The sequence below is a fragment of the Ictalurus punctatus genome, chromosome 15 (assembly GCF_001660625.3).
Source record: "Ictalurus punctatus breed USDA103 chromosome 15, Coco_2.0, whole genome shotgun sequence".
NCBI lineage: Eukaryota > Metazoa > Chordata > Actinopteri > Siluriformes > Ictaluridae > Ictalurus > Ictalurus punctatus.
In genome coordinates this window covers 7,368,101-7,391,150 of record NC_030430.2, presented here as the reverse complement: position 1 = coordinate 7,391,150, position 23,050 = coordinate 7,368,101, and the positions used below count along the sequence as shown (strand labels likewise).

The 23,050-nt window shown below is 42.2% G+C and overlaps 3 protein-coding genes across 5 annotated transcripts; 1 reads left to right on the top strand and 2 right to left on the bottom strand.

Annotated features, from left to right (window-relative positions):
- Positions 1–774: 774 nt before the first annotated feature.
- tti1 (TELO2 interacting protein 1) lies at positions 775–9,563 on the bottom strand. 2 transcript variants are annotated; one of them, XM_017487550.3, is made up of 8 exons: positions 9,445–9,563; positions 5,849–8,183; positions 5,589–5,759; positions 5,101–5,267; positions 4,710–4,850; positions 4,426–4,630; positions 2,640–2,727; positions 775–1,614 (listed from the first exon to the last, which is right to left on the bottom strand). In XM_017487550.3, exons 2-8 carry the CDS (start codon positions 8,157–8,159, stop codon positions 1,392–1,394), a joined length of 3,306 nt encoding a protein of 1,101 aa, XP_017343039.3. In that variant the 5' UTR covers positions 8,160–8,183; positions 9,445–9,563; the 3' UTR covers positions 775–1,391. The 2 variants fall into 2 exon arrangements, with proteins under 2 accessions (XP_017343039.3, XP_053542489.1); XM_053686514.1 differs by having other exon boundaries at positions 9,322–9,456.
- Positions 9,564–9,577: 14 nt separating this feature from the next.
- rprd1b (regulation of nuclear pre-mRNA domain containing 1B) lies at positions 9,578–15,159 on the top strand. 2 transcript variants are annotated; one of them, XM_017487558.3, is made up of 8 exons: positions 9,578–9,863; positions 10,304–10,598; positions 10,747–10,876; positions 11,013–11,152; positions 11,304–11,425; positions 11,911–12,037; positions 12,786–12,961; positions 13,453–15,159. In XM_017487558.3, the coding sequence occupies exons 2-8, from the start codon at positions 10,448–10,450 to the stop codon at positions 13,600–13,602; spliced, it is 996 nt and encodes a 331-aa protein (XP_017343047.1). In that variant the 5' UTR covers positions 9,578–9,863; positions 10,304–10,447; the 3' UTR covers positions 13,603–15,159. The 2 variants fall into 2 exon arrangements, with proteins under 2 accessions (XP_017343047.1, XP_017343046.1); XM_017487557.3 differs by having other exon boundaries at positions 9,582–9,863; positions 11,301–11,425.
- A 1,638-nt stretch (positions 15,160–16,797) lies between these two features.
- On the bottom strand, positions 16,798–22,856 carry tgm2a (transglutaminase 2, C polypeptide A). The gene is made up of 13 exons (XM_017487554.3): positions 22,763–22,856; positions 21,228–21,407; positions 20,713–20,952; positions 20,441–20,559; positions 19,920–20,048; positions 19,616–19,793; positions 19,385–19,514; positions 19,147–19,250; positions 18,570–18,812; positions 18,189–18,464; positions 17,709–17,869; positions 17,466–17,602; positions 16,798–17,182 (listed from the first exon to the last, which is right to left on the bottom strand). The coding sequence occupies exons 1-13, from the start codon at positions 22,770–22,772 to the stop codon at positions 17,035–17,037; spliced, it is 2,055 nt and encodes a 684-aa protein (XP_017343043.1). The 5' UTR covers positions 22,773–22,856; the 3' UTR covers positions 16,798–17,034.
- Positions 22,857–23,050: the final 194 nt, after the last annotated feature.

Genomic DNA, 23,050 nt, shown 5'->3' with positions numbered 1-23,050 from the left:
AGCTGGATCAATTAAGATGGATTAGAGCTAGTGCTGTATCTCCAGTAGCAGAGTATGTGCTTAATCTGCCTTCACACTGGTTATAAAAAAAAAATTCCTTCAGGGGCCTCATTTATTTTATCCTGCATATGTACGGTGGAAATAAATAAAGTGGTGCGGGGAATCCACTGGAACCGTGTAGTCTCGGATTAGAGCATACTGTCGATTTGGACTAAATTTGAAATGAGTGGTTGATATAACTGTTAGTGTATAGCTAGCACTCTGGAGTGGATTATTTTCAGACATCAAGCAAAAGCATTGTGTAGTTTGTTTAGCCTTCACAGGAATCCAGAGGTGAAGGGTGACACTCCTATGCTCACGATCCTCAGCACCTGCTCAATCGACACATCCTCCGTTGTCACGTCACGGCAGCCGTTTCGTTGTCCTTAATGGCCGTTAATCGGTCACATGGCCACCATACCACTGAGCCGAACCCCTGTGTAATGAAGCTAGCGCTAGGCTTATCAGTCATGCTCGAGAGGCACGTGCTAGCCCGAGCGGCCCTTTATGAGTAATGGTCGAGCCGTCGGGTTTGGCAGCAGGATAAATAGCGGCAGATAAAGCGCTAGCACAAAGTGCAGGAGGCAGGCTTCTTTGCCTGCGGCTAAAATATGCATTAAGATGTCAAAAGGAGACGCCTCAGAGCCCACACGGGCGCCGAGCACGGGCGCCGAACACGACCAGTCGCCCTGAACACTGACCGTGATGCTGTGCGATTGAAATAAATAAACAAGGCACAAAGAACTCATGTTTATTAGAAAATGGACATGCAGTTGGACAAAATATTAGTATTTATACATACGACATACTTTCTTTCGTCACCCAGGCTTTAGCTAACAGCTAAATGCTTCCCAGGTGAACACAAAGTACACTGTATAGACTCTTGTCTTCTTGTATAGCCGTTTTGAGAAACTGAAGGCACCTGGAAATGCTAATATTGCTAACATCGCTCAGCGACTCACAATAACCGGTTGTCGTTAATTTTCTCAGTGGATTCATTATTAAACATGTTACTAGCCACGTTAACACAGGGTGATAGGACAGCAGTATCGTTACAAACTACTTTTCGGAAATTTTGCATGTCTCAAGAATTCCCCCGATGTTAAAGTCTATTTTTGGCACGGCGCTGTTGAATTCTGGATTCTGATTGGTCAGAAGCTGTCGTTATATTAACGAGCTCGTCCTATATATTAACACTATCGTTTCTATAGTAAGAGATCATTCACAGGGACTGATTTATTTATTTATTTTTAAACGTGTGATTGTTGCTATGGTGATGTTTTACGTAAGGAGGTGTTTATTGAACATTTAAGGAAGGAGTCTCCAGTGTCAGAATACAACTTCAGTCAATTTTAATCGCCACTGTCGAGATGATTTTGCTCTTCCCGGGGCGGCTCGAGTTCCTGCAGCAGCGTGAAGACGTTGTGCGTGTATTCGTTCCGGGCTCGGCCCATCCCGCTCAGCTTAACAGGAGACAGGAGCATGTGAGGCGGCTCGTACGCTACGGGACAGCACAGCTCGCTCAGGGTGAACCAGCATGAGTCCGGGTCCAGCTGCATCAGGTGTCGGAAAACACTGAGGGGAGAAGAAACAACAACAGATCCAGAGATCAATCAGGGAGATCGACAAAAAAACAACCTTTTTTTTCTTTTCTTGCAGATGATTTTGCAGCCTTTTCGCTAGTTAAATGTTTGTTTTCTTGCAATTTTACTGTAGTCACAGATAAAACGTGTGACACGTGAAGGAAAGTAAAATATATAGTATACTGAAACAGTCATTGAATTCTTTACAATTATTTAATTTTATTTTATTTGAAGCTAGCTAGCTAAACGCGTTACTAACAGGGCATCTACAGCATCGCTTAGCTTAGCATCTCACAACCAACAGTGACATTTTGAAACTTTTCCCCCCTTTCCTACTGAAATATTTACGCCAATATAACAAAATTTTACAAAACTTGTAGCAGGTTCATAACTCACTTCCTGCACTGTACACTCTATTTCCTGAAATACATACATCATCCGCATCCTCGCATCCTGCTAGTCGAAATTTAGTTTTAATTTAGTTTTACTTTTTGTAAAAGTACTTTAATGATTATATTTCAAGTAAAAGTGATTTTATTAATATTTTACCTTATTGCATTATACCTGAATTATAAGGTCTTTTACTTAAAACATATATTTGTGGGGAAATTATATATATGTATGATATGTATGTAAAAATACGGCACACAATGGCACCCTGGTCACGAAATCAACCTTTTAACACCCCTGAAAAACACTGAAAAAAAAATGAGACGTCAAAATCGCAAACTCGAATAACATCATCATAAATATTACAATTCCCGAATGATATAATTACATTGTGTACATCCTGACTGAACGCTGACTCGAGTCAGCGACTCGTCATCCGGTTTTAGCGAAAAAATACGACAGATATTCAGCCTCTTATACCGAAATGGCACTGAGGCAGCTTACAGGAATATGTTCATCTTCAGCTCTCACTCACAGCAGCGTGTGTGTGTGTGTGTGTGTGTCTGAAAAAAGAAAAAAATCTACTGAAATGAAACGAAGTTGAGTCGGGAGACTTGAACAGGTTACCTGAGGCCAGCTTCCTGTAATCTGATTGGCTGTCTGCAGCTCAGGTAGGGGAGACAGGACTCAGAGATACGGTCCAGATCCGAGTCCACTGCAAACACACACAATTATATGTATTATAACAAGAAACAGTTGTTTATTTGCTAGACGGTGCTAGCTTGTATAGAGATTGAAACTTTAAAAAAAATCTAATTTTGACCATTTTATTGGAATTTACATGGAAATAAACAGAACCTACACTGCTAATCGACGTTAATGCTTGACGTTAAACCAGTCCTCTGTGGCGCACCGACACACAGAATAAACGACTACATGCAACAATAACTAACGATAGGAATGCTACGTTAACGTTATTACAACCTACTACACGTTTATAAACACGTTATAAAGCGGCGTCAAGCTGCGTAACTCGCTGCGTAAAAGTGCTGAAAAACTCTCTTTCCCGCGGAGACGCTTCTCATTAATCTCTGACTTAGATAATGAGTGTGCTAATCATTCGGTCAAATTTAATTAAAGATTGTCATATCCCAATTCACCAGGCCTGTGACCATGTTAAATTTTCATAGCATGATAATTGCTTAATGGCCTAAACCAGCTGTCCAACTTCTCTTATTTCTCACTGTCTTCCTCCAGACTGAAACTTGGGGGGGGGGGGGGGGGGGGGGGGCTCTGAAGCGTTTGCGTTTCCTAAATTAGGGGTTAGGAAAAAGACAAAAACATCATGTCATGTGTTAACGTTCATCTATACGCTACGTCACGCATCACAACATTAAGACCATGGAATTATAACGTTTTTGACTTTTTATATATCATATCATATCATATTATATTATATCACGATAAATTTCTATGGGAACAGAAGAGACGTACCGTACGATACGACTGCTCTGAGGAATCATGCGAGATTCGGCACAGCTTCGTGTCCAACGTATGCCAACGCAAAGAAGCGAAACGTGTCTAATGGACGAAATTTGAGCTAAAGGAAACATTGTTCACTGTCGGCCTTCATTTTCTTTCTTTAAACCTCCAACTCTCTTTGTGCCTCTAACCTTTCAGTATTCTCTGAGTTGAGGCCCAGCATTATGAGCTGAAACTGTGAATATTCACGCTCACACACACACACACACACACACACACACACACACACAAACAGAGTTTTCAAAGCCTCCCACGCATCCTGGTGGTCTGCGCCACTTCAGCTCATCTCAGCCGCTCATTATGGCGTGTTTTAGCACCTTCCTGCCTTTTCCTCTGGCGAAATAAAGCACTGAAAGAGAGCTGACGTCTCCAGAGGTCAAGAATTAAAATTCATTACGGACCATTCCGGTAAACAACTCGTTCCTCCGTTGGCTCCAGGCCATTTCAGCTAGACGCTCCCTTTCGACAGCCTTCTGATCATCTCATCTCCTACTTCTTATCTTCATCTCCTACTTCTTATCTTATCTACACTCTCTAACTCTGTGTGTGTTTTGTTGAAGTGTGCGAGCCAATGATGTCTGTGCCCCAGAGTGAGGGGACACCCGGGGGACGAGTGTGTGTGTGTGTCGTGCTTCGCATTGAGATGCACAGGCAGCGTTCACTGCAGCTGTACTGAGCTTTGTTTCAGCTGCGATACGAGTCTGCCATCTAGTGGGGTGAAGACATCACTGCAGCAAGGGAAACTATTACAGGTGCTTTCTAATAAACTAAAATAAACTAAAACTTCTTCTCCTCACTGTGACTGACATTCACAGAGGCCACGCCTCCTTCTACGTCAGTGGAACTGAAATTCACAGAAGCCATGCCTTACCCAGATCAAGACGCACGCACAGAGGTCCGAGTCCCTGTAGCACGGCCAGCTGCAGCTTGTACGCAAGTGTGTGAGTGTACATGGGACCGGCGCGAGCGCTCGTCTCAGCCTGGCGTGAAAGTGATAACGTGAGTCGGGGCAGGACCTCTTTAGACACTCGCTTCCTCAGGAAGTCACCGCACGACTCACCCAACACACACAATACCTGCAGAGAGAGAGAGAGAGATAAGTGTACAGGTACCGATAACATCACCACACAGACACACACACACACAGTTTCGTACCCTGAAAGCTTGGGGTACTGCGACTGGGTCGTCATTGGTGAGGCGCTGGAGAAGAGCCGGCCAGCAGCGGTGCACCATGGGTAAGAGCTCATTCTCCGTCTCACACAGCACAGACACACACAGCTCTACAATGTCCAACACCTTCAAACACACACACACACATACACACACACTTATTCCTCTTGTATAACAGCAATTTGCCAGTGAATAAAGTTTATTATTTATTAAAGAATGACACGTCATACTTTTTATCCATTTACAGTTACATTTACTGTCGCGGCACGTCCGAGCTACTTTTATAGAAAAATCAATCGACACCTTCTGACCAATCGGAATCTAGACCTGAACAGAAAGAAATTGAATGTTCTTTAACAGTTGTTCTGTACTCCACCTTCAGTCGCACTCCCATGTTGGGGTGAGACAGCAGGTGAACGCAGCGCTCCATCACGTCTTTAGCGATGGACACGTGTAATGGCAGCTCTGGTTTCACGTCAGGGCCTTCCTCCTCCCCCTCCTCTTCCTCTTTTACCTCAGGAGCCGCTTCCGACCGAGGTGCTTCTGTAAACCGAGGAACACCGTGGTGCACACACATCACGAAATGTTAAACAGGGGCCGCGTGCTTGGGTTACATCTGCTCTCTCTGATGTTTCTATTGATGTAAACAAAATGCCTGACTGTAAATAAGACATTTAAATAAGACAGCATGAATAAATATGCAAACGAGACAAACAAGGCAGCATAAACAAACAAATGTTTTAAAAATGACTCTTTTAAATTAGTTTGTTTGTTACAGCCTTGTTTGTTTGTTACACGAAGTAACAAACAAACACATAAATAAGATCGACAACCATAATAGATTGGTAGATAAATCACTCTTACCTGCGTCACTTGACTCCTCCTCCTCCTCGGCTCCGATCCCCTCCGCCAGCTCCTTCTGCTTTCTGTAATCCAAGAGAAACTGGCGAAGATTCAGCATCTCCGGAGTCGGGGTGCGTGTGCTGGCTGTGGAAGTCTGCCTGCAGCCTGTAGTGCTGGCGTTAAACCACCTCACTGCAGTAAAAGACAAGACATCACGTGATTTATGGACATATGTGGGAGGTTAAAGGTTTGAGGACTTTTCTAAGAAAAAGACCGCTCACCCAGAGCCTTCAATAGTGAATGCAGGACTGTACAGAACTGCCGAGATCTCTGGTCATAGCTCAGATCCAGGGCCGTGAGCACGTCCTGCACCACGTCGGCCACTAGGGGCAGCAGAGCAGCATCCGAATGGGCGAACATGACGGCGAGGACTCGTGGGGCATGAGGGTGAACGCTGGGTCTGCTCAGGTTCAGGGAGACGTCATTCAGCAGGTAGTCCGCATTGCTGATCACCAGCTCCTTGGGCGAGCTATAATCGCAAGCCACGCAAAGCTTATGCACGGTGCTGAGAGCTGATTGGCTGACAAGCAGCGAAGTATCTCCCGCCTTCTCCAGCACTGGGTAGAGTGCCGTCATCAGAAGCAGGTGGAAATCGGAGCCCAGAGCTAAAGCAAGGGAGCCGATCCCTTCCAGTTGGATACAGATCTGCCAAATGTTGCTGTTCAGCTGGTGGAGCGTTGGAGTTTTGGAACTGAAGGTTGGTGCGAGTTGGTGCCCGTTCCCGTCAGATCTGCTTAAAATAGAGGGGACTGCAGAATGACGTTTCTCCTGCTGTTCATCATCCGAGTCGTCCACTACAGTGGCGAGATGCCAGTTATTCAAACTGATGTATTCCTCAATAATGGAAGCGATTGCACTTTTCAGGTCCTCGTGGCTTATTCCGGAAGTCTCTGAACGGTCAGCTGTTCTCAAAATGTCTGCTTCCATCCCAACTCCCGCTGCCCCGCTGATAACCTCATTGAGCACCAGAGCGGCTTGTTTGCGATAAACCGACGACTCCTTGTAGAGCTCCAAGAAATGGTCCACCAGTAAATAAAGATTTCCATAACGACCCAGCATCTGGCATACCTGCTTCAACGCTGAGAAGATCTTGTCGTCTGTAAAATAAAGGAAGTATTTCCTCTGGTGCTGTACGTCGGGAGCATCAGTTGCCAAGTCGGATAACGGCGCAAAACTTCTTTCCTCTACGATCCTGACGTCTGTGACATCCAACTCGAGCACCTGCATTAACGCTTTGGAGATACGCTGGAGGTGAACTGCTGACGTCAAGACCAAATCCACTTGAGGACCGAGGATCTTCAGGTACCCCAGGAGGACAGTGAGGATAAAGAGCTTGCGCTTGTCGTCCGTTGTTCTCATGAGCCGAGGTAGAGAAGACACCAAGCTATGCAAGTTTTCAGACAGGATGTGGGTTAAAGCTTGACCTCCTGTAGCTTGGTTTCTTCTAGATACCTCAGCCAGTACTGTCGTACACCGTTCTTTAACTCGAGGTTCCTCATCATTGACGGCACCAACCAAAGCCTCTAGAAGAGGACCGATGCATTCAGATAAAGATTTGCTGCACTGAGTAAGAAGACGATCGGACAGATTGACCAGTTCCAATCTTACTCTCCAATGTTGGTGCGCTGTGGTGTAAGAGATCACTTTCTGCAGCGCCAACACAAGTCTTTTTGATGTGGATTTGCTCCAAGAAGGAGTCCTTTTCACCACCAACTCTCCAATCCTACCCAACACAGGTGACTCCGCACTCGTGGCGCTGTCGTTCTGAAGCTGTTTGTCGTCCATAACCAGGCCCACTGTGGTGTACCAAACCTTCATGGCTTTCACCGTAACCATGTGCCCTTGTCTCAGGTCTCCACTAATCACATGACTCAAAGCTCGAGTGATTCCTGGTAGGAACGAAGCCAGCGTATTTCCAAGCAAATTTCTTTCCTCTTCATCTGGTTCTACGTGCGTTCGTTCACAATCGCACTGCAGGAACAGAGACAGAAGGCACTTCAACGCTGCTGCCTGCACTCCTCTCGCTTTCTCTTCCTCTGCCAGAGCCAAGAAAAGCGACACGGCGGCTCCCAGTCCGGGAAGCATCGCAGGCTCATACATCCTGAACACCACATCTCCGTATGCGGAATGCACGAGAGCATCCAGACATCGTAGCACCGCTAACTTCAGCTCCTCTGCTGATGGAGCCGGCTTTCCAGGGTCATTTGGAGAGCTGAGGCAAAGGCAAAGCTCAGAAAAGAGTTCACGTAGAGATTCCCAGTTCTGAATGCAGGTCTTTTCCAGAACATAGGTCATGGCGTCCATAACAGCTTGCACGACGCCCTCTCGCTTGGCCCCAGGGGTCTTGAGGACAAAGCGGAGAGGGAAGAGGACATAATCCTGAAGCAGCTGGAGGACTCCATCGCTAACACAATGCAGATGGACGTTCAGAGCCTCTATATTGGACAGGGTAGGCTCTTTGGTCAGCAGGACACAGGAGGGCCGCAGGTAAGTGAAGGCAATCTTTGGGTCATCGATCTGATGATCAGCCATCCTCCATTAGTGAACGGATTAAATCTATGAGATAATGAATCAACAGCCCAGAATTATACAATCCAGTCTAAACACAGTCAAAGTATAAGCTACGTTGCATTTACATGGCAGCCAATAGCGTTCAAGATACCCCATGATACACCCCCCACCGAATTGAAACAAACCTGACAGTAGATTAGTGAACTAATGAAGAGTAAAAGACTTTTATCATCCTCTGAGGATTTCTCACCAACGCCTTCACCCACACAGTTTCGTCCGCCCAATTGAACCAGAACAATAACCTACTGTAGATGTTTGTTTTTGGTGTTATGCCATACACGGTGGTGACAGTGTACTGGTGGTCAGCTGCAGAGAGTCCTTTCCAGGAGACATCTGAAGCATCCGAGTGGTAGGCTTAAAGCATTATTGTTATTTGTATATAGTTATCTAAGTTGTCTTAGATCAAACCTTGAATTATAAAACGGCTTACTCATACTGATAGCGAAGAGGGATGCTGTAAAAAGATGGAGTCACATTCCGACACCTAACAGCCCAAAATTGGTCAAACACTACTCCGAAAAAGTCACATAATCACCAACTCACCCTCTTTTAAATAAATAAATAAACAAACAAACAAACTCCAACCATTCTTCTACAACAAGTGATGGTTGGAAATAGGGCTTAGCAAGACAATGATATAACATCAATATCATGATAGATTATATCTCAAAATGCTTCTCTAAGATATCGTAGACCTCAAGTAGCTGATTTAACGTTAAAATTTTCGACCACTGTATCACGGACATTATTTTGTGAGCAAACCTACATCACGATACATATTGTGTATCGTTAGAAATGCCTTAAAGAATTGTGATACGATATTTCTGTCACGTCACGCCAACCTCTAAAAACGAAGGGAAGGTGCGCCGCTAAAAGCACACCAAATCGGTCTTGCAGAGAAAGACCCCACCCCAGTTCTAGAGAGCCTTTCATTGGATGAACACAAGACGAGTACAGCAAGCGTCATGCATTTTTACACAGCATATATATATATATATATATATATATATATATATATATATATATATATATATATATATACACACACTGTGTCAACTAAGAGACATGTACGCAACCCTCTAAAACAGAAATGAGAATAATTTTAGGGCCACTTTAAACTCACCAGTCTTCACTGACGTCAGTAAACAACATTTCGGTCATGTTATTATCTTTCAGTATGAGAGCGAACACGAATTTGCGGGTTTACTGCACGGAAAGAAAGAGAAAACACAACAACACGTCGTACCTTCAAACCAACCATCCCAAAGCAACTGAAATCCTTCTCTATGCCGTAAAACAGAACCAGAAACATCGATCACACGTTTCAGTCGTTGGTCTGCATAGCGTCGCGTTGATGTCGACGTCATCGAGACTCGACGAACTCCGTCGTGTGTTTGTTTACCCAGCTAGTGAGCGTTTGCGACGTAAAAATGCGTTTCCCTGCGAGTTAATAATCGCGTTAGCGACACGTCATACACCACTGGAACGGGTTTTCAAAATTTTGCACTATTCCGCGACAACGTTTATAGGTTACGAACTGGAGAGAGCAAACTTTTAAACTGTTTTTTGGACGCGAAGTGGACAAACTCCACGCCGGCCATCTTTGCTAACTTGGCTAGCTCTCCTTGCTAGCGGGAAAAACTATTTTGGATTCCTTAAAAAAAGGTTAGCTACTGTCATGAAGATATATTTGACATGTTTCAGATATTTTGTGCTTCTCTGTGCGCGATGTGGTGTGTTTTTGTCACTTAACAAGACGAATGTCAAAACGTGCATCACACTTTACCTTGGGCTGGATCCCAAATCGCTTGCTTTTGAGCACGTAAATGCTCTAGGTAGGGCGTAGAAACTGTTAGCCCTTATCCTGTGTAGTGCACTTCTACAAGGAGTAGAGTGGCATATGGGATAGGGCCAGTGCTTAAGGATTATCAGTAAGCACATTTTCAATAATCCAGTTAGAATGACACTTCACAATTCATCTGTAAACATTGAACACCTTGTGTGATTATTTGTGATGCATGACTACAATGTGTTGTTTGTTTGTTTGTTTGTTTGTTTGTTTGTTTTTACTCCAACTAAACCTTTCTCATGTCTCATATGTTCAGGTCACCATCAGATCTCCCAGCAAAGCCGCAGATTCGTTTGTCCGTTAGTCTGGCCGCGACATGTATTGACACCGCCGCTAAACAATCAGACCCAGAGTTTCCCCTGGTTGTGTTCGGATCTCCGGTTTAGCGTTCCACGTCGTCATGTCGTCGTTTTCCGAGTCCGCCTTGGAGAAGAAGCTGTCCGAGCTGAGTAACTCGCAGCAGAGCGTCCAGACGCTGTCGCTGTGGATCATACACCACCGCAAACATTCAGGCACCATCGTACGTGTGTGGCATAAAGAGCTGAAAAAAGGTATGGGTTGATACTTTATAAACATTGTAGTAAAGTTTAGTACAGTCCTGGTCTTAATCTACGAAAAATATAACACGTGGAAGATAACACTCAGCGTTTAATAACGTATAAACTTGTGATTTTGCGAATTCTGTTTCTTCTTTCACAGCCAAAAGCAGCCGGAAGCTGACCTTCCTTTACCTCGCCAACGACGTTATTCAGAACAGTAAGAAGAAAGGACCCGAGTTCACGCGGGATTTTGAAGGCGTCCTTGTTGATGCCTGCTCACATGTAGCGAGGTCGGTGTGTCCTGGGCAAAGGAAAGTCTGTTTCTCACACGTTGTTTCTCTTTATCACCTGTACCTGTTTCTGTCTTTCCCTATTCGACCTCATATTCCTCCATTTAATAATATCTGTGTGTGTGTATGTGTATAGGGAAACAGATGAGAGCTGCAGGAAGCACATGGAGAGGCTGTTGAACATCTGGCAGGAGCGCAGTCTCTACCGTGCCGATTTTATCCAGCAGCTCAAACTGGCCATTGAGGACTCCAACAGCCCCAGACACAAAGTTGCAGGTTGGTACACAAACACACTCCTGGTAAACTTACAGATATGTGGGCCACGCCTCCTTTCACGTGGACTAACTGACAACTAGGCCACGCCTCCTTTCCCTGAGTCTGTTTGCTATCGTTTTAATAGGGCCTTATTTTATGTGTTTTATAGCAGACGAGAAGAAGGGGCTGAAAAGAACGTTCCAGAAGGTTCAGGAAGAGGAAGAGGAAGATGATGACGACGATTACAGGGCGCAGTATTCTCCCCACGAGACAGACGCCACCGGCCCACAGCTGGTATAAACACTGGTCATTTGGACCAAAAAATCAGATGCTTTTACTACAAGGCTAACGTACCTAGAAATAAAAGGTCTCACCCGAAAAACTCAGTGCATTAATACATGGACAAACCTTCATAACATCTGCTTTTAATCACATTGTTATTATTTCATTCAATATATGGTGCTGAAGTGGGCAGGGTGACTTCAGGAGGCGGAGTTTAGGAGGCTACGCTAAGATAATAAGATGGCCGCCCCGTAATATTACACCATTCGATATACAGTGAAATTCCTGTAGTTTTTATAGATTACAGTACATCACGTTGTGTCCTAATCCATGTCAGAAAACAACCGGACGTGGGTTGGTCCCTGAATTTTTATTTAAACTTTTTTTTGGGTGAGATATATTTTCTTCTCTCGCTTTAAAAGTCTCCTCACATGTCTGACTTGATTAAAGTAATAATTGAGAACCGCAACCGAATCGTTTTGTGCATTTTGGAACAGACGGAGGAGCTGGTTAAAGCCCTGCAGGACCTGGAGAATGCTGCGTCCGGAGACGCCACCGTGCGGCAAAAGATCGCCTCGCTGCCTCAGGAGGTGCAGGACGTCTCTCTGCTTGAGAAGATCACAGGTCAGGCTCAGGGACCCGCTCTGAAATAAGAGTCCAGAGTGTTTTACAATCGATTGCGTGCTGTATTGGGCCTGAGTTTTGTAATTCTGTCTTCACACCCACGATGCAAACCGGACATCGCATAAGTAAATAAATAAATATTTTTAAAAAAAAATTTTTTTTTTAAACACAACAAAGAGAAATGAGCTGTTTTTTTTCCTTTTGTCATTTCAGAGTAAATCTGTACGACATTGTCTAATATGATAATGGAAGAAAAAGCATATTGAAGGTCATTTTTGTTTTGCTATATATCATTTGTAATAAACCGAAAACATTGTATATCATAATCTTATTTATGTATTATTATTATTTTGTGATTATTATTATTATTATTAACACACTATTTGTTTGTTTATCCAGCTAGTCACTTGTTTATTAATAACTTGATATTTATTTTTTATTTTAATATTTCTTTTATTACCAGTCATTTATTATTAATAATCATATTTGTTTTATTTGAAATTAAACTTGGTGTAAGAATGAGTTATGTCCCCCCCAAGACTTTTTACCCCACAGAAAATTATTAACCTTTATAAATATTACATATCATTCCATGGAATGGGATTAAAAACATACATTTTTAAAAATGTATTTTATTTGCTGCTCTGGAAACTTTGTTCATCATTAAAATACACTAAATGCTAAAATGAGGTGTTCATGGTTCCAGGCCGTTTATCTGTTGGTATATCGTGTTTTATGTGATGTGCAGATAAGGAGGCAGCAGATAAGCTCTCTAAGACGGTGGATGAGGCGTGTCTTCTGCTGGCTGAGTATAACGGGAGACTGGCAGCCGAGCTGGAGGACCGCAGACAGTTGGCCCGCATGCTCACCGAATACATCAACAGCCAGAAGGAGGCGCTGAGCGAGAGGGAGAAAAAACTCGAGGTACAGCATCCTGTCATGCTGCGCTTTATATAAAACACACACACACACACATTGAGTCTAAACAGGGGTTTAGTACAGTACAGTAGCCCAAACAATATAGCTAGCGTCAGAATCACCGAGAGACAAGAGACGCACCTTGTTGTCTTGTAATGTGTACATGTAACCTTTTACAATTTTTTTTTTTTGCTAAAAAAACAAACCAAAGAAATGAATTTCTCTGTGACATGGTGAAGGTTAAGGAGAGACGTCGTCAAATTATAAACCCATAACAGAAGATCCGATGACTATTAAGTATCAAGGTTAGGTTTATACCGCGCTGATATAACAGCTCAGCTTTTCATCCGTTTTAACATTGCGGAAACATCTACGAAAACACGTGAGCTCCTGTTCTCACTCATCACTGTGAGCCGTCACTATGGAAACGATTAAGGCTGTTAGACGGTCAGAATCCAGAATTCAACCAAATGAACATTTCGGTTGTGGTGTTACAGGAGTACAAGCAGAAGCTGGCGCGAGTAACTCAGGTGCGCAAAGAGCTCAAGTCTCACATCCAGAGCCTGCCTGACCTCTCGCTCCTACCCAACGTCACCGGAGGACTGGCGCCGCTGCCCTCGGCCGGAGATCTCTTCTCGACCGACTGATCCCTCCATCCTCAGTCTGGACTCTGATTCCACCGTCACCAGCCGATCAGCTGAGATCAGGCCAGATCCTCAGCTTCTGGCCTTTGTGTTCGGTTTTTAGAAGGAAAAAAATAATAATTCCTGCTGAGTTTTCACCGACAGAGCGAACGTGAACATGACTCTGCCGTCTTATCGTTATTAGAGGAGGTTTTTGTTTGTTTTTTTGTGCTTTTTTTAGTTTTACTGATTTAGGGTGTGATTAGGCTTTGTTTCCTTATTAGTAACCCCATGAGGTGTTTGTGAAAAAAGTCTTGCTCAGAACCCCCAACCCCCCATCCCTCCATACCCCCCATTTTTCATTTGCTCAGTTATACAGACTAGGTAGCTGATATAAAGGAAATAAACAGTGACAGTGACAGACCTTCATCATCAGCTGCCATTGGAGCGGCGCCAATTAGGGCTGGGCAATATACTCTGAGTGTGGTGTTATCACGATCTTGAATCTTATTTGGAGAAATAAAGCTCGCCCATATGAAACTTTTGTGTTAAAGAAATAGTACTAATTCATTTAAAAAAAATCGAATGTAAACACGTTTCCAAATAGACATGTTTGGTTTCTGATGTTTGCTCCGTTTGGAGCTATAATAAGAAATGGAAATCTATCTCAATCTAAAAAATTTGTCCTCAAACCATGTGACTTTCCGTAATCTATACACATGAACGTTATGAGAGCGGCCGTCTTGAATTACGTATATTATACTCCTTTTATTTTTTTTTCCCACGATGTACTGATTTGGGTTTGTTTTGAATAGAAAAGCTTTTGGGTGACACAGACTTCCATTACTTGTTAGTACCGATGACACTTTGTTAAAGAAATAGCAGTAATTTGGCCAAAATGTTTCCTATAAATATTTTCCTCAAACCACGTTCTCGAACACAGCGTGATGTCCTATAGTCCATAAAATCAATTTCACCCATGTAGCTGAATGCTAGAACATTGTGGTAACCTTACGACAGCAGCCATTTTGGACAGACACCCCCTCCTTTTTGGGTGACATAGAAGTCCATTATGAATCAGCCAAGACATTTTGAACATTCTGTTGCACTGGAGTATTTCCATTTCCTGTTAAGATCTTCCTCAAACCATGACACAGTGATACAACTACCTGTAATCTACAAACATGAGCATAAACCTCACAGTGTAGCTTAACCCTGGAACATTACGACAGCAGCCATCTTGGATCAACTAGAACTTTTTTTCTTTTTTTTTTCTTTTTTTTTTCTTTCACCTCCCAAAGTTTGGTTTTGTAAGTTTACCTAAGACTATTTTACCTAATACGTTGATCTGGCTATGTATTGATTAAGACAAATGGTTCATATGTACTAACAAGAAATGGAAGTCTGTGTCATATTTTCTAAAGTAACAGTAATAGTAATAATTTGTAGTAATTATAGTAATAATTTGGCAAAAAAAAAAATCTCTTTACTCCTTACTGAAAATTTGAGTTCTTCAACACAGTGTGACTTCTTATAAACATTAACGATAAACAGTAATCAATAAACATGAACAAAACTTTACCTTGTAGCTGAATGCTGTAACATTACAAGAGTGGCTTAGCACGATGTATTTTTTTCTGCTCAGGCTCTGCCTTCCAAAGTATGAAGACAGAACTTAAAAGAAGTGATCTGGATGATGATGATGATGATATATTTCTATACTAAATATACAATGATATTTTACATAATACATTGATTTTGCTATGTATTTATTAGAAAAAATTTGGGGAGACAGATTTTTTTTTTTGTGGCAAAGATAACGATATTTTTTGCTCGTATCGCCCAAGTGTTACGCTACTGACTCCACACTGTGGTTGATATTCATGTGAAGAAATGTATCTACTGTATGCTGGTTCTTCTCTTTCAAAAGGCAGGTACATTTCATAGTATGTTGCTGGAAAAAAAAAAGTCCTCAAAGTGGCCAATCAGAAAGCAGTATTTTTTTTCAGAATTTGCGCTGATAATTCATGACATGTTGGAGAGAACATTAACAGCAGGTCTTAACTAAACAAACTGTCTCTGTTTCTTTTCTCCCCCCTCTGCCCCCCCCAAAGGTGATAACCATGTTCCGATTGGATAAACGACCGCCTGATTTTCACAAATGCAGCTCTGTTTTCGTGTTTGAATTTGATAGAAAATCTCACAAATATTTTCCTCTTCAATTTACAGCGGCCGTGAAATGAAATGCCAGGACAACAGTAGTGTTGCATTTTATAATAACATAAATTTAACATCTACGAGAATCAAATTAAATGAGGGGAAATCAATTTTCTGTACAAAAAAACAAATAAATAAAAATGTTTGAAAATGTTTAAGATTTAGAACAAAATTGTAATCAGGTGCTTCCGTTCAGTTTGTAATTTGTTATAATAAAATATATATACTGAGGATGCCCTTGATATCTCATTGGAAAAGTGTACTACTAATTACATAATGGATCACAATATCAATATTATATCATCATATCGCCATACTGCCAATAAAATATCTATGAGGCGTCCCAGACTGTATAAACGAGGGAGTAAACTAATAATGTGGACCACTAACGTTCAACCAATCAGTCGGTTAACTGTCGGATTAGAAAGCTCCGCCTCCTCTTGCACTAGCATTTAGATGTTTTGGGTCATGGGTCATAGGCTGTTTTAGGTTTTAAAAACAGCATTGAATTCACAGTGATTTTTATAGTATCTTAATAATCCTTTACCCTTTATTGCTATTAGTTTCTGACCACAGCAAAGATTCGGTTCGAATTGTTTTGTTTTTTAAGGTGTTTAATAAAAGTAACAGTAAAAAGAATTGACCACCATCCAAATAATATTTGCTCACCGATGGTTTGGTTTCATCTTCAGGCTCCTCTCACAGAGCGTCTGATAGCTTTTGTAAACTTTTCTGGCCGCAAGCTTCAGGATCTTAAATGTTTTCCAAGAGAGAACCAAGCTTTGATCACTGTGAGAGTACAAAGTTAAATAAAATAGTAAACAGACTGAAGAAGGGTGTGGTGAGAACGCTATGGGGGAAAAGTCTTTGGTCGGCTAGTTAGGTGGGGTTTTTTTTTTTTTGTAAACATTTATTGGTGTAAATTCTCGGTGGCGCATTTGCACCACCCCTAGTAACAGATTAACGGAAAATAAAATACCGTTCTAGAAAAAGACTCATGAAGAGGGTAGTGTGGCTTTTATTCCACTTATACCACAGCAGGTTGCTAAAGGTTACATTTTTGAAAAGAAAATGAAAGACTGATGTACTACTTATCCATTTATAGTTGCATATAATGTTGTGAAAAGGAAGTGATTTAGTTTCTGTTCTTGTAACGTAAGCATGTAATCTCATGAAAACGCAATCTGTAAACTCTGAGCGAAATACGAATCCGTTTTGGTCAGCGAAGAACGAAGGCATTTATTCTTCGATAGTTATGTTACTGTATCCGTGGACGTTGCTGAGTTTATCAGACGAGAAGTCGATCACTAGTTTTCGTCTTCCTGACGCCATGGGTGTGAACTCAAACTCAGCAGTGGCGAGGTCCTCAGGACCAACTGTCCCAACACTGACGGGGGAAAAACAGGGAGATATGCCTTTATAAAGTAATCCAGGGAATCGACAACAATACAAAAGAACAATGTATTTTTATGGGCTGTTTTGCCAATTTGCAAATCTAACGATTTCAATACTGGAGTTTTCAATGTATAACTGAACCCTTTCCATTTCAAGTAATGCTATTAAAGCTATACAGTCCCCTAACTGGGTCCTCATCAACCATGAAGAACTTCTCACACATCATGAACGAGCAGTTCACATCTACGTGCTCACGTTGACATGCATCGGCTTACGCTTTAGTGATGGCCGTGCCGGCTGTCAGGTTGGCTCCATGTAAAGAGAAGAAGCAGTTTTCCAGCGATTCAGGCAGAGGATTCTGCAGCGTCACATCAACCAAAACAGGCTGGCCTACTTTAGGATCCCCGAGAACCTACAGAGGAATCAGATTTGCATTGATCAGATCTATGTGCTGATTTAGGAAACATTCTTTGGTTTCGTTACTATAAGAGCTCTAAATAATGTGTTGTCACCCGTACCAGGATGATAATGGAAGGGCTCTCCAGTACTATAGTCTTCGTTTCTCTCTGAAGCTCCTTGGTCTCCAAGTCGATAAGCAGTGCAACCAGTTTGATCATCCTGTCTTGAGTTATGGCTTTTCCATACTCTGAATATTTTAGGCAAAGTGTTGCCTCACTTCCTGAAATGGAATGTGGGAATAGACACAGTTGCACTATGCGATTGAGTACACACCAGTATTAAATATTAGCATAACATATTAGGCAGATTTCTAGAGAGACAGCGTAGTTAAGCACTGTTTGGGCCTAAATTTGAGGATATTGACAATGAGATCGCTACATTCGAAGGACCTGGCTACTACGGGAGATGCATCCAGGATAATTGCTTTATGAAGGTAATTATATTTACTGTGGCTAGTGTTTGCACTTATTGTATCTTATCCTACTCTATTGTATTTTCTCTAGCCAGTTACTAGACAAGAGGAAATAGTCGACTCTTACCTTCCATCGGGGCAAGGTTAACCTCACTGAGCTCTGTCAGGCCGCATGTCCCCCCGAGTTTGCCGTTATAGGTCACAGCCTGGGCATAAAACATCAGACGGCAGTTCTTCACCGTGTCCGTGTTGTTTTTGACCTGCGCGTACACGTCAAAGTCTGAACCCACCATCATATCAGGGTTCAGTTTGATCTTCGCATACAGGCCGGGCTCTTCCTCGTTCTGGATTAGCCGGTTTATGTGGTTGGCCTTCTCAAACACCTGCCTCTCCTCTTCTGAACCTGCAAAAGATCTACGCTTATCACTTTCCCGAGGCTCAATTGTGGTAGTCGTTAACTCCTGGAATTTGTAATTGCTTCTAGCACTCAAGCATATATCCGTTTTACCTTCAGGGTATTTGTAGAGGTGTGTGATGTCCTCTCTCTCGTCTGTGCCCACTGCCTTGGTGCTGATACACTGGCCCACGTGAGTAGCTGATCCTCCTACTTTTACCACTTTGTCATCACCCAGTACGATGTATTCTACAACATCTGCATTCACCTCAGCGTAAACAAACGGAGCGTCGTAATTTGCGCTCAGGTCGCCTTCCTTTATTGCTCTCACAGGGACTGGACCACAGCAGTACACCCCTGATCGAACAAAGAAGAAAAGAACCAAACTGAGCAGACTTATTATCAGTCTGAAATATTTTTTAAAATATTGTAGACAGTATGGCACTGTGGTATAGCAGATAGCAGTGCTGCCTCACAGCCCCAGGTTCCTTGGTTCAGTTAGGTGGGTATCTAGGTTGCCCCTAGGTATGGGTGAATGTAAGAACGTGTGTTTGCACGGTGCTCTATGATGGACTGCTGCCCCATCCAGGGTGTATTTCTACCTCAAGCCAAATGTTCCCAGAATAGGCTTTGTATTTCTTCCTGAAGATGAATGACTGTTCATTGATCACTTTAAACTGAGAATCTCTACCATCGCTTGTTTCTTGTGGCGTGGGATCGCTGGCCTGCCAACCCTCGTAGCCGAGCCTAAGGTCAGGACGGGTCATCCAACTCTCCACCCATACATGAAAGTTCCTGCACAGATGCAAGCATGAGATGTTGAGTGGAAATATACTGAATTTAGGCAAACCATAGTTTAACATGCTGCCAAAATATTAGAAGAAAAGCAAAAGCTTGGGTTTAATCTTTGAAAAGTGTCAAAATCTCACCATATGGAGTCATCACTTATATCCTCATCAATCTCGTTGTAGTAGCGTTCGATGAGCAGGTTGCTGTTTGTGTCATGAGCTGATTCATAGTTGGTGACCACTCGGCAGGGGATGCCCAGCGCCCGGGACACTGCACACAACAACAGGGATGGTTAGCTTCAAATCATTGGTTGTCCTGTGTTAGGGCTAAAGTTGATCTACTGGTGCATTGACTGAAGGTGTTTTAATGACCTGAGCATGCCACAGCGGCCAACACCCAGCACTGTCCGTATCGCACTCCTGTGCAGTTCTGTTCAATCCATTGGTGTAAAATGCTACCACTGTCCTTCCATGTAGTGGGTTTGACGCCGTCCTCATAATCTCCTGACCAGTTCCCCACCAGAACACCGTTATCATCATTGCTGTTTATCTGATCCAGGAATAGAGAATAATCTATTAGTAACCATAAATGTATCTGGTGGATGGGCTGGCCTCACAATTCCAGGGTTTAGATTGCCCCTATAATTATAAAATATTTTGGCTGGTTGCAGCTCACCATTGCACTGATGACTCGGGTGACGTAGACAGGGCTTCTCCTGTCTGAAATGTCCTGCGCTGGGTCTTCCAAATGCTTCGGGTTTTCATCCAAAACTCTCAGACAGATATCCAAGATTCCAGGCTCGAACTGCAAATGAAAGGAAAATCCAACATAAGCATCTTAAGTAAGTCAAGTGAGTTGGGCCACCACAAGCCACCAGAATAATGCTTCAATGCACCTTGGTCTGGAACTCTACTGAATGGACGAACTCCTCTTTTCAAAAGATACTACTAACACCTTGCGCTAAAATCGCCCATAGATGATCAATTCAATTGAGATCTTATTAAACTGGCAACTTTGTAGTTTTTGGTTATGATCTGTGCCTGCATGTTTGGAGTATAAGCACGGATCCTTCTACGTTCACCTCATTTGCCTTGTAACGGCAATGTTTCTTGGAAAATGTAAAACAATAGGTAGTTAAGGTAGAGAACATTTAAGTATACTACTCAGTAGCTGTCAAAAATAAGGAGACTGAGTACCTGTCCAAAGGTCCATGGAAGTGTAGTGATGTGTTTGGGCTTTCCACGGTAGATCAGTCCATCCTGAGAAAGGACATACTCTTGTCTCTCAGCCTCACTTGCCAAATACACTGAATCTCCTGTTACAGCCCATAACGAGAATGTTGTTTCACCACCTTAAGGTCGATTTGATGTCTTGGGCAGGCTAATAAACCATTTTACCAAAAGAAAGCGAATAAAATGCAAGATATTTTATGATAAATAGTACCAACAAAGCAACTCTGAAATCTTACTCTTGCACCAGGGGTTAAAGAGCAGCACAAACTGGCCCAAACTGACTTCCATTACTTCCTTGCTGGCCTGCTCGAGGCTGAATTGATATAAGCCGATGGGGGCATCAGGAGGAGAGCCAATAGTGAGTGTAACACTCCTCTCAGATGCTAACATTGCTGTCGCGCTCCAGCGGACTTTGGATATAAATTTACTGAGTCCAAATTTTACAGCAGTGTCTGCGAGCTCAGAGGGGTCTGAGCCTGAAAGAAAAAAAAAATATGCTGGTTAAATATCATGTTTATGCTAAAAGTATTATACAAAGTCATACAACCATAGCTCCATACTAGCATATTGTGTGTACAAATGCTATATTACTAAACCAATGTCTTGGTATATTAAACCACGAGGAAATTATAGTGTAGCATACTATCTTTTAAATAAATATACTAAAAAATGTAAGCTAATGAAACAGAGTTAGCATAATTTCATTTTCTCCTAACGCTAACTGGCCGGTGAGGGTGAGTGAGTGAATTACCTGTAGTGGTGATGAGTTTGAAGTTGCTTCCATGTTGAAAGTGTGAGCCAGCTCGTAAGTAAAGGGTGATGGTAAAGGGTTGACCTCTCCTCACGATCAGTCCATCTGCTCCATTCAGCTCTGTGTGGTGTTGGGCATTGTTCACTGTGCACTCCAAATCAACATGCTCGATCTCCAGTGCTGTGAGGGCCACAGAACATTGAGATGAGCTAGCATCTGCATTCCAGCAAACTCACATACTAGCATACCTCCAAATTTGCATACTTTCAAACTGAAATGGGCTTACACAGCCAAAGTGAGCATACTGTCCCTAGCATGCTTGAATACAAGAATGCACATTTGCGTACTAGCATACTATTATGCCTCCTTGTTACTATACTAGCATGTTCATACAGAAACGTATGAAACAATAGTATTAAAAATGTCTCTGCGTACTATCTAGCATACCTACATCCAAACATACTAGCATACTAACATACCTTCATGCTAGCAATGCTTACTATATTTGCACACTTGCATACTAGCACACTTGAATTGCTTGTCATCATGTGTATTGCATTTAAATAAATTAGTGGGGAAAATGGTGCAAAATGTTTGTCTATTAGACTACTTGCATATTTGCATACAAGCATGCTAACTTGTGCACCAGCATACTAACACACTATATGCAAGTATATACTTTTTATGTCTGCATAATAGCATGCTCGTAATGTTAATGTACAAATGGTATTACTGAGTAAACCTTTGTCTAGCATACTTTTATGCATATTAGCTTATTAACTTACATAGTTGACTACCAGACCAGCATACTAGCATATGAACTAGCATATGGAATGTTTGTGTACAGATTACAGAGCCGAAGAATAAGTCTACACGTATTTAAATAATAACATCCTTGCTTATTTGCATACTATTTGCATACAATTTGCATATCTGTTGTAGTTGAATTCTTGCATATTTAGCTTTATATAGAAATCATTTTAACTGGTCCAAGCGTTCTAGGGTCTTCAGTGTTCTCAAAGTGGCGGTAGGCTTTCATTACTGCCTAATAGGATGCACACCTGACAGGTGATTGGAGACCAAGGTGAACTGATTAAAGACACGGACTCAAGTCTCCTGCTCAGGTGGAATGGAAGCCTGCAGCAACACCGGCTCTTTGTGGGTAAGATTGAAGACTGCAATGTCCTGCCATACTTTAGAGTAAGTAAAGAAATTTATAAATTGATATATTTAAAAAAATCTAATAAAATCCATATTGTTTAATAGTCAGCAACTAAATTGGTTACTGTATATTTACGTTACAATCATCAATCCAATGGGACTTCAGAAATCCAATATTTCTGATACATGAAAAAAGGAACTATAGGAACAAAAACTTATTTCCATGATGTTCTATTTACATGAAACTGTATTTGACTGTATTCACCCAGAGATCCACCTTTTCATGCAAGCGTGTCCTTTCTGCTGGTTTTTACAAAGCACTAGCATGGTTATAAAACCAGCTCCATAAAAATGCCCAAGCTTTTTCACCTTACCTTGATCCATACTAGCAGTTTGTAACGCTCAGCCTGTGTGTGTGTATGTGTGTGTGTGGTCAGCTACTGCTTGGGTCACAAGAGGGTTATTTATGGCTTAGCTAATTTTACCATAGTACATCACCTTTAAATGCCGTTATTTATGGCAACTCTTTCCAAGCAGAAGACTAACGGAAATATATCAGACACACAGTTTACACCTCTTCTAGTGTAACTGGTGCGATTATTTTTTTTTATTAAATGAATTATTACAATTTTCTCCCTCTCTCTCTCACTCACACACACACA

What these genes read in the sequence shown, in the direction of transcription:
- tti1 (XM_017487550.3), bottom strand. Translation starts at nt 8,159, where the DNA reads ATGGCTGATCATCAGATCGATGACCCAAAGATTGCCTTCACTTACCTG. An exon ending in TTCACTATTGAAGGCTCTGG is followed by an intron (nt 5,760 to 5,848) that starts GTGAGCGGTCTT and finishes CTTTTACTGCAG; the next exon opens with TGAGGTGGTTTAACGCCAGC. An exon ending in ACATGGGAGTGCGACTGAAG is followed by an intron (nt 4,851 to 5,100) that starts GTGGAGTACAGA and finishes GTGTGTTTGAAG; the next exon opens with GTGTTGGACATTGTAGAGCT.
- rprd1b (XM_017487557.3), top strand. Translation starts at nt 10,448, where the DNA reads ATGTCGTCGTTTTCCGAGTCCGCCTTGGAGAAGAAGCTGTCCGAGCTG. An exon ending in GCATAAAGAGCTGAAAAAAG is followed by an intron (nt 10,599 to 10,746) that starts GTATGGGTTGAT and finishes CTTCTTTCACAG; the next exon opens with CCAAAAGCAGCCGGAAGCTG. An exon ending in TCTGCTTGAGAAGATCACAG is followed by an intron (nt 12,038 to 12,785) that starts GTCAGGCTCAGG and finishes TGTGATGTGCAG; the next exon opens with ATAAGGAGGCAGCAGATAAG.
- tgm2a (XM_017487554.3), bottom strand. An exon ending in CCCGAGTCATCAGTGCAATG is followed by an intron (nt 19,794 to 19,919) that starts GTGAGCTGCAAC and finishes TTCCTGGATCAG; the next exon opens with ATAAACAGCAATGATGATAA. An exon ending in ATAAGTGATGACTCCATATG is followed by an intron (nt 19,251 to 19,384) that starts GTGAGATTTTGA and finishes GCATCTGTGCAG; the next exon opens with GAACTTTCATGTATGGGTGG.